Here is a 12,962-nt window from a genome sequence, read left to right as displayed (position 1 = left end):
ATGCAAGATTGATCTGTAAGGCAGCAGTGCTAACCTCCGTGCCAATGTGTCCCACAATAAATTCTTGTCTTTGCTTTACAATTCACAGATAGGAGTATATTAAACAAAACAGACACTAGTCATTCATTTATTGTGTATATGGACAATAGAAATAACGTCCATCTGTTTTTTGTATTTAAAATTACATGCATATTACTTCATACTCACATATTTGAGTATGGTTTTGTTTTTTGTGCGTATGAAGGATTTTTAAAATATCATTAAAGAAAGAGTATAGGTAAGGAGGAAATGTCAAGATTTATATTAGGTTAAATCATATAATAAAGTCAATTATGAAGAAAGTCATTGCTATGGAAATAGCTGAAACAGTATGGATTAAAACAAAAGTACAACATTATCCACTCTCAGAGTCTCCATGCTTTAAATAAGTACTGTAAGCACAGTGAAGAACACATTTCCAGTGGGCTCAACTACAACCTGACAAGCAGTCACATCATGCATCTGAAATAACCCAGTTTCTTAGCAAATATCACTGCAACTGAAAATTAACCATCACTGGAATGGCAGAATAAGAAATAGTCATGAAAAAGAAGCAAACAACACAAGGAGAAATGACTGCCCTACATCGAAGTGAAGGAAAAAGTAAAAAATTGAAGATGAAGATGGAAATGGCTTGAGAAATAATTTCAAAAATAAACATCAGATATAAAAACAAAAAAACAGGCAGCTGTTATTTATTTAATAATTTCTGTATTTATTTTTTATAAAACCAATTACAAAACAATGTATTTTTACAAAAATAAGACAAAAGTCTTCACTGTTTCAACATCACTCTCAACAGATCTTTTAACATAAATGTTTAACTTCAGTGTGAATTTCAGTTTTTCAGTTTTAAATATGAATTTTTGTGCCAATTAAAAATTAGCATTTATAGGTGTAGGCTCATACAGTATACAGTACCCTTTTCATATCAAAACAACACAAGCAAAGATTACATATTATACAAAAAAAGCAACCTCTAGAAGATGTTCATTGTTCACAACCATTTGAAATGTTACTTTAATGAAGTGTGCTTGATTAATGTAGATAGGCAGAGGTTATATATGTTTGTACTGATCAGTCAAAAATAACAGCTGCCTAATCAAAGCTTGCTGTAATTGATAATGCATCACAACATTATTTAAGGATTTTGAATAATATGACAGTGATAAATATTTTAAACAGTGCAGATGTACAGGCAATCACTTGTAATGTTATTAATGTGAGGCAGTTAAGAGGTTCTTTTAAAAGCATTATGTCTCTCAAATCAGGAGGCAGAGGTAATTTTTTGTTAACTGAAGTTTCATATATGCAACTTGTTAAAAAAGAGAAAAAAAAACAGTAAATGATCTATCTTGTTTGAGCACTTAAACAGCTATAACGTGCTTTATTTTTTTGAAGTTGGTAAAAGACAAATTTTACAAACTTTTCCAGTTTAAAAAGCCATGCAGAAAATTTTAAAAATATATTTCAATAAAAACTAATGCAAAATTAAATGTAATGTAACATTTTTCTCAATAGTTACTAACAATTTGAAAGAACTATTGGATAATATTAGTATTTGTGAAACAAAAATGAAAAATTAAAGACTTCAAACAAAATCTAAAGGTGAAATTTGACATCCTTTCACAGAAAAAGTGCAAAATTGCGTTTCTTGCATGGCAAAAATGTATTGAGGTTTTAGATTTGTAATTTCTAAAACTGTATTATTAGAAACATTAGCACTTAATCTGCAAGATGGGAAATTTAATGATTAAATGAAGAGAAAAAAAAAGTTTTTTTTTTTTTTTTTTTTTTTTTTTTTTTTTTTTTGAGTACTTCAACAAGATCAGAAATTCCTAATAAACTGTGCCCTTGGGTTTATTTGGAGGCAACATAGGTGGTTGAGAACGGTCATGTTCTTCATCGGGTTGATCATCATAGGCTGTTTCACCATGTTCTGTTCTGAGCTTCTCTTCAGCATTTTCATCTGGGTATCTACAAAGGCAAAAAACATTATTAAAGACAACAATACAAAAATTACAGATAACACACAGAAATCACTCTCTTATGCTGGAAACAGAGAACATGGTGCCTTAGTACCAATGTCAGTCAAAACAGTTACAAAGTCACAAACTAAAGTCAGTATAAATTTATGATATTCTCTAAGTCCACTGGCACTTGAAATGCATCAGACAGACAAAAGTAGTAACATTTTACCTTTATGGCCAGTACTGTAATTTGAAACTCTGTATTTTATGTACAACTTTTTTTGAAACATTAGAATTGCTCCATTAAAATACTTGCATTGCACAGCACTGGGAGAATGTGTGTAAAAGGATATAAGCACAATTGCTGTAGAATTCCATTACTTACATCCTAGTTACAAAGCCCTGCACATTTTACAGAAAAAAATCACTTCAAAGTAAATAATAAACATGAATTTAATTGATACTTGTTACTTGTATAGAATATTTCAAGAAAGGATAATATTAAAAAAAGGTTATGAAACAATGTTTGTTCATACTCCATTTCATATTCTTCACCCTGGCCTTTGTCACGGCAACAGCAGCAGTAAGCTACAATTCCAATGATAATGATTGCACCCACTGCTAAGGCAATCATTCCTGCAGTAAATGCAATGTTCATGGAAGCTGGAAGACAAAATTTGTACAGAAACCGTTAAACATTTTTGTAAATAATGCTGACTATGATATAAAAAATAGATTTATTCTTTTATTTCTTAAACTGATATGGGACATCTTTATGTTTCAAGTCGTGCTATTTAATTTCTTATGGAAAAATAAAGGCTACATTTTAATGTTAATTTATCTTTTTACATTGGACAACCTAATATGAACAACAAATGGGCATTAGAGTTATTGCCATGAATCACACAAGGCATTACGTTGAAAATAAATAAAGGACAGAGGGATTTAAATCATTCATTTATAATACAGAATTAACAATGGAAGATGGGCATAAATCTGCCTTGAATAACTCCAAAAGAGGGTGTGAATGCTGAATGAAGAAGAAAAATAAAAATGTAAATAATTTATGTACCAGTTTTTTTTAATGGCAATAAAACCTTAAATTCTAGACTAAGTCCATTCACAGCCAAGTTTACATTTTTTGGATTAATCATAATGTTTCAGTGTTAAAGCCATTTTAAAATGTGAATTACTGTACTCATCCTCTCACCTTTAAAAAAATCTATTTGCACTAACAAATTAAATAGGATGACCAGAACTATTAAGTCTTGATTTCATCACTCACTTATAACTTTTCAAGCTAGTATATTATATTTCTTTACTTTAACTCCTGCTTTCTCCTTTAGAACCTGTGGAATGCTAATGCAGAAGGTGCAGGAGTAGAACTGTAGAATTTATTCATTCTATGGGACAGGTGCTTTAAATTGCCAATCCAAATATGCAGAGCCTATGGAAATCTGAGTGTATTTTTTATACTAACGGCACTACACTCTTTCACCTATTAAAGCAAGTACCACAAGATCAGCTAGCAGCAATGAGAAATCTGAATTCACAATAACTATTTTCAAAAAGTAAAGACATTTATTTACATACAACATTTCAAATCATTATCAAACCATAGCATACAGTACCTGCACCTATAGAATATGATAAATTTATTTTTAAAAAAAATTGTGCGAGACAGATGGAGAAACAGACAAAAGGACAACAGAAAACTTTTTGACTACAAAGACTACAGCTACTTTTGATAGATTCGGAGACTGAAAAGAAAAGCATGGCATACAACAGCAGCAAAAACCAAAACAATAATTTTATTATATAACTTAATATGCTGTTATTACACTGTAAACATATTGTATTAGACTTCCTTAGTACGGACTGCATTTGGTGCCGATGACAATACTAATTTTGTTTAAAAGCCTTGCAATAGTGTGCCCTGTGAAGTTTGTGATATACCATACAAACTGATTGATATTAGAAATCTACAAACTTCCACTCACATGGTAAAAGTTAATGAAATATTCTTGTCTTTTCTCAGTAGCAAAATTATACCAGTTATTATAACATGACCTTAAACTGGTTGAAATTTTTTTATCATTCTTTAATATCTGCAACTTACTTGGTACATTAATAATCTTAAAATATCTTGTAACTCCTACAAGAAATTAAATTAATTTGACAGGATGCAAGAGGAAGAAATATTTTGGTAAAGTTTTTACATTAATAATACTTTCACCAAAATATGTGTCGCTTTAAATATGTGTAACAAAACATTACTCAGTAAAAAACTAGAACAGGACAAGTAAGGAAAGGTTTGGGAAAATTGAGAATGTTACTCACGTGGGTATATCGCAACTGTCATATTACACATAGCAGATCGAATTTTATTTGCTGATGTGCACACAAAAAATCCAGATGTATCCATGGAAACATTCACAAGGGTCAATGTTCCTTTATCTGCAAATGAACAAGTCTTACATTTTAATTATTCTTTATTAATAACAAAATGTAAAATGTATCCAGCATAAAACAAACTAACAACATTCTTTTAAGTAGAAAAAGGAAGATAAAAAGCTTAGAGAATTATTAGCCATCTCCCCAACATCATCATAGGTAAAACTGTAATATTGTTAGATGTCTTGTATATCATACTTCTGTTTAAACCTCACATTAACAGCTCTGTCTTGCATATGAAAGTTGTTTTTTTTTGTTTTTTTTGAAAACTGAGTAGATGTATAGATACAATGTTGATGTACCAGCAGCTGCTTAGGATTATGCCGTAAGATACTTTTTACTTGTGCCCAAACACATATTTGTTCTGCTTGTTATTTATATGCATTTCCTCTTCTTAGAAATATGTAGCACCTCCCATTTAACAATTTATCTGTCAACATCAAGTCACCCCCATCTGTCCTTGAATTTGCTCAAGGGATTTATTTGACAAGATTCATATTGCTTTATTTTTTTGGGCTAACATATTACTAAAATGATAAAATACAAATGGAGCAATACAACCTTAAGTAAAAACAAGAAGCTGTTTTATTTAGTATTATTTCAAAGTCAGGGTTCTGTGTTGCAGGGCCTAACGTTTTATACTGTACTTCTTACAATAAAATACAAAACATATTTTTATAATTAATTGATGCATACATAACTTAATTATACAACTTGATTATTGTCTGGACTCGGCACTGCCTTGTTTCCATCAGTGATAACCACATTGAACATGAGTGGAAATGCAAATGTTTTTTCTATTCACATATGTTCTAGTGTGCAAAATCTGCAATTTTTTGTCAGTATTTCCATTATATTGTGCTCAAGCCAAATGATGAATTTTAATACAGGACACTTGCATGGGCAGTTTTAACATCAAAGCATCTTGTTTTCCTGAATTGTACTAGTAATCAAAGCACAGTAACATCTGTTGCACCTAGGACTAAATTGGTTTACAGCTTGGGAAAGGAAAACATGTCAACGCTTCAAGCTGTATCTGATTACTTTATAACCTGTGAACGGATGGGTAACTGGAAGAAAAAAATTGGCAAATTGATTTTACAATTTGGGAAAGGAAGACATGCCACATGGAATCTTAAGATAAATATGCCTTGTCTGACAGGCAACGTCAAAAGAAGGAAGAAGAAGAATCAGCGAAGAGATCGTCACACTCTTCTGATACTGTGATATCAAAAGGAGAAGACAGAGCAAAGTCAGGAGAGAGCACCAGCAATGTGTGACACTTTTCATCTGATCATCAGCTAAAGCATTCCATGAATACCAACTGCTAAATCAACGCTGCCCTAGGACATTCATCTTTGACATCTTTATATTTTTCGCAGGCTTTTTCTAAAGACTATAACTAATCCAGACTTTGCTTTTATGCTTTTCTCTACTGGTATTATTGTTCTTTAATAAATACCATGGCTTTTAACTTTCTTTACTTTGTCTTCATATCTAGATTGATTGAAGTAATAAGGTCAATTTTTTTTTTTTTTAAAGTACCTCGAGAAATGAGGAAGTGCCATATGATCCAAGCTGCAAAATTATCGAGCAGAGGACGAAGCACTCTCTGTGCAATAGTGCATTAAAGTAAGACATTCATCGGTAGATAAATGGCCTACAGTCAAGGATTTTGAGCTTTGTATGTTCAAATATATTCTTGGAGACCAAAAGTTATTTAGGTCTGAGATATATCTAAAACATTGTACGTTGTTTGTGCTTATGATAAGTAATTCTCTTGGATTACTAGGGAAAGCGGACTGTGCATGTGCTATTCATACTGTACTTGTCTGGTTCAAAGTGCTAGGGAATAATGCGCATGTGTATACATCTTTCATACGGTACTTTTCTGGTTAGGGTTTGTGTGTATGTGTATATCTATGTATGTGTGTGTTAATCTTATGGTGCAACAGTAGACCAACCTGGTAATAGACTTGAGTGCACTTATCCCTGAAGAAAATTGGTAAAGGGTAAGGAGAGGGAAATATCACGATAATACAACATAAAAGAATCAAGTCAGAGGAAACGACAAAAGAATCATGGAGGGTGGTGTCAGCAGTCAGGAAAGCCACAGAAGAGCAGCCAGTTCAGAGATCTGTGCAGCTTTAAAAAATGAGCAGAGCATAGTTGCAATAAGAGTTGACCAACATCTCCATATTGAGACAATCACATCTTTAATAGGCATCATGCTAAACACTAAAGTTCTTAATGCAGTATGGATGTCATCTTCTTTTCACGTTTTCTTATCAGGACATTACGAACTACAGATTTCTATTCTAACTTTCTGCAAAGCACTTCCTTGTTTTGCTGTACCTTCTTCCTAAACCAAGTACTAGGTTGCTAGAATATGTAACATAAAGTGTGCAATGACTGTCAGTTTTCTTAAAGACCATATTTAACATTTGTTTCATATATAGATTGTATCCAAGTATAATTTATCAAGATTACACTTACAACTACCATTAAAATTCTTCTCCAGTGTCTGTTACCTATAAATCCTCACTGTTCAAGCCGTGAGGGAGCTGTGACCCACTGAACTACTATCCAGAACTTTCTACTGGAGGTACAGCTGTACCTCCTCTTCTAGGCAGGCACTGGGATGTAGTGGTTAAAGCTTTGAAATTCAAATCCTGAGGTTGTGGGTACAAATCCTGCTACTGACACTGTGTGACCATGAGCAAGTCCCTTGACCTGCCTGTGCTTCAATTGGAAAACCAAACAAAATGTAACCAACTGTATCATAAATGTTGTAAGTTACCTTCGATAAAGGCATCAGCCAAATAAGTAAATGTAATGCAATATCCTCTACTTTTGGTCTTCTGCCTGGTGTCTGGCTCTAGATCACATCACCACCATCATCATTGTTCGCTGTCCACTTTTATACTCACCGTGGAATCCACAGAGTGTAATGAAAATCTTGCCTCTCTTTTCTCCAAAGACAAAACTCATCTAGACTGCACGCTGTTTCAACCTGCCTACCTTTCCAAAAGAAAAACTCCCACTCCAAACCTACTCTTCATGTTTACCTCACTTGGTTAACATGACACAACCTATTTTCCCGACTTCCCTGATTTATATGACAAGCAGCTCTCCATTGTACTCTCCGCCTTGCCAGATCCAACTATTGCACAAGCTTCCTCTATGCAGCCAGTGAAGAGGCTATATTATTTTGGATATTGATGGGGCAGACTGCTTTAAAAAGGTAAGTTTGACACCTCTGCTGTAGCTTGATCTTTGGTGATTTAAGTATTTTACAGCTATTTAATACTTATTTTCATTCATCTTGCAGCTACCGTGAAAGTTTACTGCACCCCGTTTGAGAATCTCGAATTTAAACAATGGGTCTGCAGAGTCAGTCCTGGAGGGCTGTGTGGGCTAATTGGAAGTCAATTACTGCTGTATAAATACATATACACACACACACACACACACACACACACACACACACACACATATATATATATATATATATATATATATATATATATATATACATATATATATATATTATATATATATATATATATATATACATACACACACACACACACAGTAATCCCTCGCTACATCGCGCTTTGACTTTCGCGGCTTCACTCTATCGCGGATTTTGTATGTAAGCATATCTAAATATATAACGCGGATTTTTCGCTGCTTCGCGGGTTTCTGCGGACAATGGGTCTTTTTACTTCTGGTACATGCTTCTTCAGTTGGTCTGCCCAGTTGATTTCATACGAGGGACGCTATTGGCGGATGACTGAAAAGCTACCTAATCAGAGCACACAGTTAAAGTTCCTGTGTGCTGATTGGCTCAGCGACGGAGTGCTGCATTAACCAGGAAGTCTCATCTCACTCATTCAGCATTAACATGCTCCTGCTACTGCTTCAGGGGCCGTGTCCAAGCGCCAACAGAAGATGCAAATGATTGCAGAAAAGGTAAAAGTTTTGGATATGTTGAAGGAAGGGAACAGCTACACCGCTGCAGGACACCATTACGGCATGAGTCCACGATTCATTTTATTTAAAAAGGAGGAAAAGCATATGAGATCTACAGCCGCAGTGTACTTTAACCAGGGCGCAAAACGAGTTGCAAGTGGACGTGATAAGGCAGTAGACTGGATGGAATCTGCTTTAGGGATTTGGATTGAAGACTGCCAGAAGAAGAACAACGGCGATGCTACACAATCGCCTGAAGAGGCTCCTTTAGAAGAGCTGTAACGCTCTCCTTTGTTGTGCAGTAAAATTAAACTCATCGTTATCGGACAAGTCGTCATGTCATTGTTGGTGAGTAACCATAATTAATTATCTACGTTCAGTACTTATTACATGTACATAGTTTAGTGTCACTGTACACACATTTTACTGTATACAATTTTTCTTGCATTGTACGTATTTATTGCTGGTGGCCTGTCTGTCGTAATGGCTGTAGCATATGTGATATCGGAGACGCTCGATATCTTTAAAATAATATTTAGGTTTTACTGTATATAAACTGTGTTTACATACATAATTTCAACAAATCTTACCTAATATCTAAGAGAATACAAAGGGTTTATGCTGTATAATTGTGCGGGAAATGTTTATAATAGTGTGGGAGAGTTTATAAGGGCTTAAAATATATAAAAAGAACCATATGAACATATGGTTTCTACTTCACAGATTTTCACCTTTCGCGGGGGGTTCTGGAACGCAACCCCCGCGATGGAGGAGGGATTACTGTATAAAATATACACACACACACACACAGGTCCATAAATATTTGGACAGAGACAACATTTTTCTAATTTTGGTTCTGTACATTAACACAATGAATTTTAAATTAAACAACTCAGATGCAGTTGAAGAGCAGACTTTCAGCTTTAATTCAGTGGGGTGAACAAAATAGGGATGCACCGATACCACTTTTTTGGAAAACGAGTACGAGTACGAGTACTTGCATTTCAGTACTCGCCGATACCGAGTACTTAATAAAAACATGATTTAAATTTACAGGTAACAGCTTTAGTCATATAACTTAACAAAAAAAAAAAAAGAAACTCTCGTCTATCCACTGGGAGGTTAGGCTAATTAGCGACACGGGGCTAACACTGCTTGTCCAAATATCCGTGGTGAAACTAAACGCAGAGGAGGCTTGCAGTAGGCTGTGGATATGTTTTTTCACGGAGTCGTGTAGTTTAGGCAGCTCCGTGTCAGTCATGTAGCGGCGGCTTGGGACATCATATCTGGGCTCCAGAACATGGAGGAGACGCAGGAATCCCACATTTTCTACCTCCGAGAGTGGCTGGTCACTCAATGCAATGTACTCGATAATTGCCTGTGTTATTTTCACAGCACGTGGATTGTCTCTGGACATTTTCTCTCGTCTTGCAAGAGTTTGCTGCAGCGTGGGTTGTGTTGGTTTAGAAGCGTGGGTAAACTCTTTGTACTCGTTGTTGTGTTGGGATTTTGGGTGCTTGATTAAATTACTTGTGTTAAATGCGCTACCTTTTGAGCCTCCTCTGGACAATTTCGCTGAGCACAATTTGCAGTCCGCCTTTGTTTTGTCGTCTTCATTCACTTTGAAATAGTTCCACACGGCTGACATCTCTCGCCTCGCCTTCTACCAGCTCTGAGCTGCAGCCGGGGCCTGGGGGCGGGCACTCGGCGCCTGTGATTAACCCCTTACACGCCGCTCAAACATAGACATTTCTCAGACCGTGGTATCGGTCCCCGGTATCGGGGGACTTTTAACGAGTACGAGTACTTTAGAAAATGTGGTATCGAGGCCGATACCAGATACCCGTTTCGGTATCGGTGCATCCCTAGAACAAAACGATTGCACAAAAATGTGAGGCAACTAAAGCATTTTTTGAACACAATCCCTTCATTTCAGGGGCTCAAAAGTAATTGGACAAATTAAATAACTGGAAATAAAATGTTCATTTCTAATACTTGGTTGAAAACCCTTTGCTGGCAATGACAGCCTGAAGTCTTGAACTCATGGACATCACCAGATGCTGGGTTTCCTCCTTTTTAATGCTCTGCCAGGCCTTTACTGCAGCGGCTTTCAGTTTCAGATTCCCCAGGACACCATCCATCATTTCATTAGGAGCACGTGGTCAGGCATGCATACAAGCCGGTGGGGGCCATACAAACTACTGAGAACGATTTGGAGTTGCTGCAATGAAATTTCAGCAAAATGGACCACCCTTCCAAATCATTTTTTCACTTTGATTTTCGGGGTGTCTTTGAATTCAGCCTTCTGTAGGTTGATCATTTTCATTTCCACCAAATGATGTGGATTCGTTCCTAACACTTTATCCAGTCCACATCAGCATAGATATCCAGCAGGATTTTTTCCCCATTGAGATCTGATGTGTTTTCAAAGTGTGCCTTTCTGTCCTAAGTTTAGTCTTCAACAAGTGAAATGCATGCTCAGTTGGGTTAAGATCAGGTGACTGACTTGGCCATTCAAGAATTTTCCACTTCTTTGCTTTAATAAACTCCTGGGTTGCTTTGGCTGTATGTTTTGGGTCATTGTCCATCTGTATCATGAAACGCTGCCCAATCAATTTGACTGCATTTAGCTGGATTTGAGAAGACAGTATGTCTCTGAACACCTCAGAATTCATTCAGCTGCTTCTGTCCTGTGTCTCATCATCAATAAACACTAGTGTCCCAGTGCCACTGGCAGCCATGCACGCCCAAGCCATCACACTGCCTCCACCGTGTTTTACAGATGATGTGGTATGCTTTGGATAATGAGCTGTTCCACACCTTCTCCATACTTTTTTCTTGCCATCTTTCTGGTAGAGTTTGATCTTGGTTTCATCTGTCCAAAGAATGTTTTTCCAGAACTGTGCTGGCTTTTTTAGATGTTCTTTAGCAAAGTCCAATCTAGCCTTTCTATTCTTGAGGCTTATGAGTGGCTTGCACCTTGCAGTGCACCCCCTGTTTTTACTTTCATGCAGTCTTCTCTTTATGGTAGACTTGGATATCGATATGCCTACCCCCTGGAGAGTGTTGTTCACTTGGATGGCTGTTGTGAAGGGGTTTCTCTTCACCATGGAAATGATTCTGCGATCATCCACCACTGTTGTCTTCCGTGGACGTCCAGGTCTTTTTGTGTTGCTGAGTTCACCAGTGCTTGCTTTTTTTCTCAGGATGTACCAAACTGTAGATTTTGCCACTCGTAATATTATAGCAATTTCTCGGATGGGTTTTTTCTGTTTTTGCAGCTTAAGGATGGCTTCTTTCACCTGCATTGAGAGCTCCTTTGACCACATGTTGTCTGTTCACAGCAAAATCTTCCACATGCAAGCACCACACCTCAAATCAACTCCAGACCTTTTATCTGCTTAAGTGATAATGACATAACGACAGACTTGCCCACTCCTGCCCATGAAATAGCCTTTGAGTTAATTGTCCAATTACTTTTGAGCCCCTGAAATGAAGGGATTGTGTTAAAAAAATGCTTTAGTTGCCTCACATTTTTATGCAATTGTTTTGTTCACCCCACTGAATTAAAGCTGAAAGTCTGCACTTCAACTGCATCTGAGTTGTTTCATTTAAAATTCATTGTGGTAATGTACAGAACCAAAATTAGAAAAAAGTTGTCTCTGTCCAAATATTTATGGACCTAACTGTATGTGTGTGTGTATATATATATATATATATATATATATACACACACATACATACATACATACATAAACACACACACACACGTTTTAATCATTTTAAATCATTAATAGTATTACAGGTTTTTGCTGTTAAAATATACATTTACTGTATTTATACAGGTGTTTTTTTCTTCAGTGTATCAACTAGACGTGTGATAATTAAAATGGTAATCTGTATTTTATGTAGTATTTGTTTCTTACCAAAACGTATGCTGTATAACACACAGCAACAAATAATAAACACAGTACAAATCTTTAAAAAAGCCTACTGTTTACTTAGCAGCAATTTCAAATTGATCTTTTTCTTTTTTTCCCCCCAATTAAAAGTGTAAGCTGCTGCATTTTAAACAAGCTTGCTGTCCAGACTCAGGTGGTGTCTGTTCTAAAGGACAAAATAAAGTTCTGAATTCCTTAAAGTAGCTTTTCTTGCCGTTTGCCTAGTTCCACAGGACAACTTCACCGACCACTTTCTTTAACGTAAAGGCTAATATACCAGTCACCTCTCCTTCACTGATAAACAAGCTTACACTCACTCACACTGCAGGAACTTTGCTGCAATAGACAAAAAAAGAAAAAAAAAAAAAAAAGATCCTTGTTGGCTCAACTGCCATAATACCATGCATACAGCAGTACAAGTAAATTACCATAAAGCTTAATAAAGTAGGGGCTTTCTGATTAACTTTTTTACCAATCACAGATTAAGCCTTTTTTCAATTAGAGCATCTCTACTTCTATAAAAATAAATCTGTTTGAACTGAGGAAAATACTACAATCAAAAAGTGTCCTGCTAATGAAACAA

At 35.7% G+C, this 12,962-nt stretch overlaps 1 protein-coding gene across 1 annotated transcript in view; it reads right to left on the bottom strand.

Annotated features, from left to right (window-relative positions):
- Positions 1-730: 730 nt before the first annotated feature.
- gpa33a (glycoprotein A33 (transmembrane), paralog a) overlaps positions 731-12,962 on the bottom strand; it is a 59,685-nt gene continuing 47,453 nt past the window's right edge. The window contains exons 5-7 of the mRNA XM_028800095.2: positions 4,350-4,466; positions 2,546-2,672; positions 731-2,016 (exon numbers count right to left, since the gene is read on the bottom strand). Of these exons, the coding sequence (XP_028655928.1) occupies positions 1,878-2,016; positions 2,546-2,672; positions 4,350-4,466 (383 nt within the window). The 3' untranslated portion in view covers positions 731-1,877. The remainder of the gene's footprint in view (positions 2,017-2,545; positions 2,673-4,349; positions 4,467-12,962) is intronic.

Source organism: Erpetoichthys calabaricus, chromosome 4, assembly GCF_900747795.2.
Source record: "Erpetoichthys calabaricus chromosome 4, fErpCal1.3, whole genome shotgun sequence".
Taxonomy (NCBI): Eukaryota; Metazoa; Chordata; class Cladistia; order Polypteriformes; family Polypteridae; genus Erpetoichthys; species Erpetoichthys calabaricus.
The sequence above is the reverse complement of the archived record's forward strand: the minus strand, read 5'-3'. Positions and strand labels throughout refer to the sequence as shown.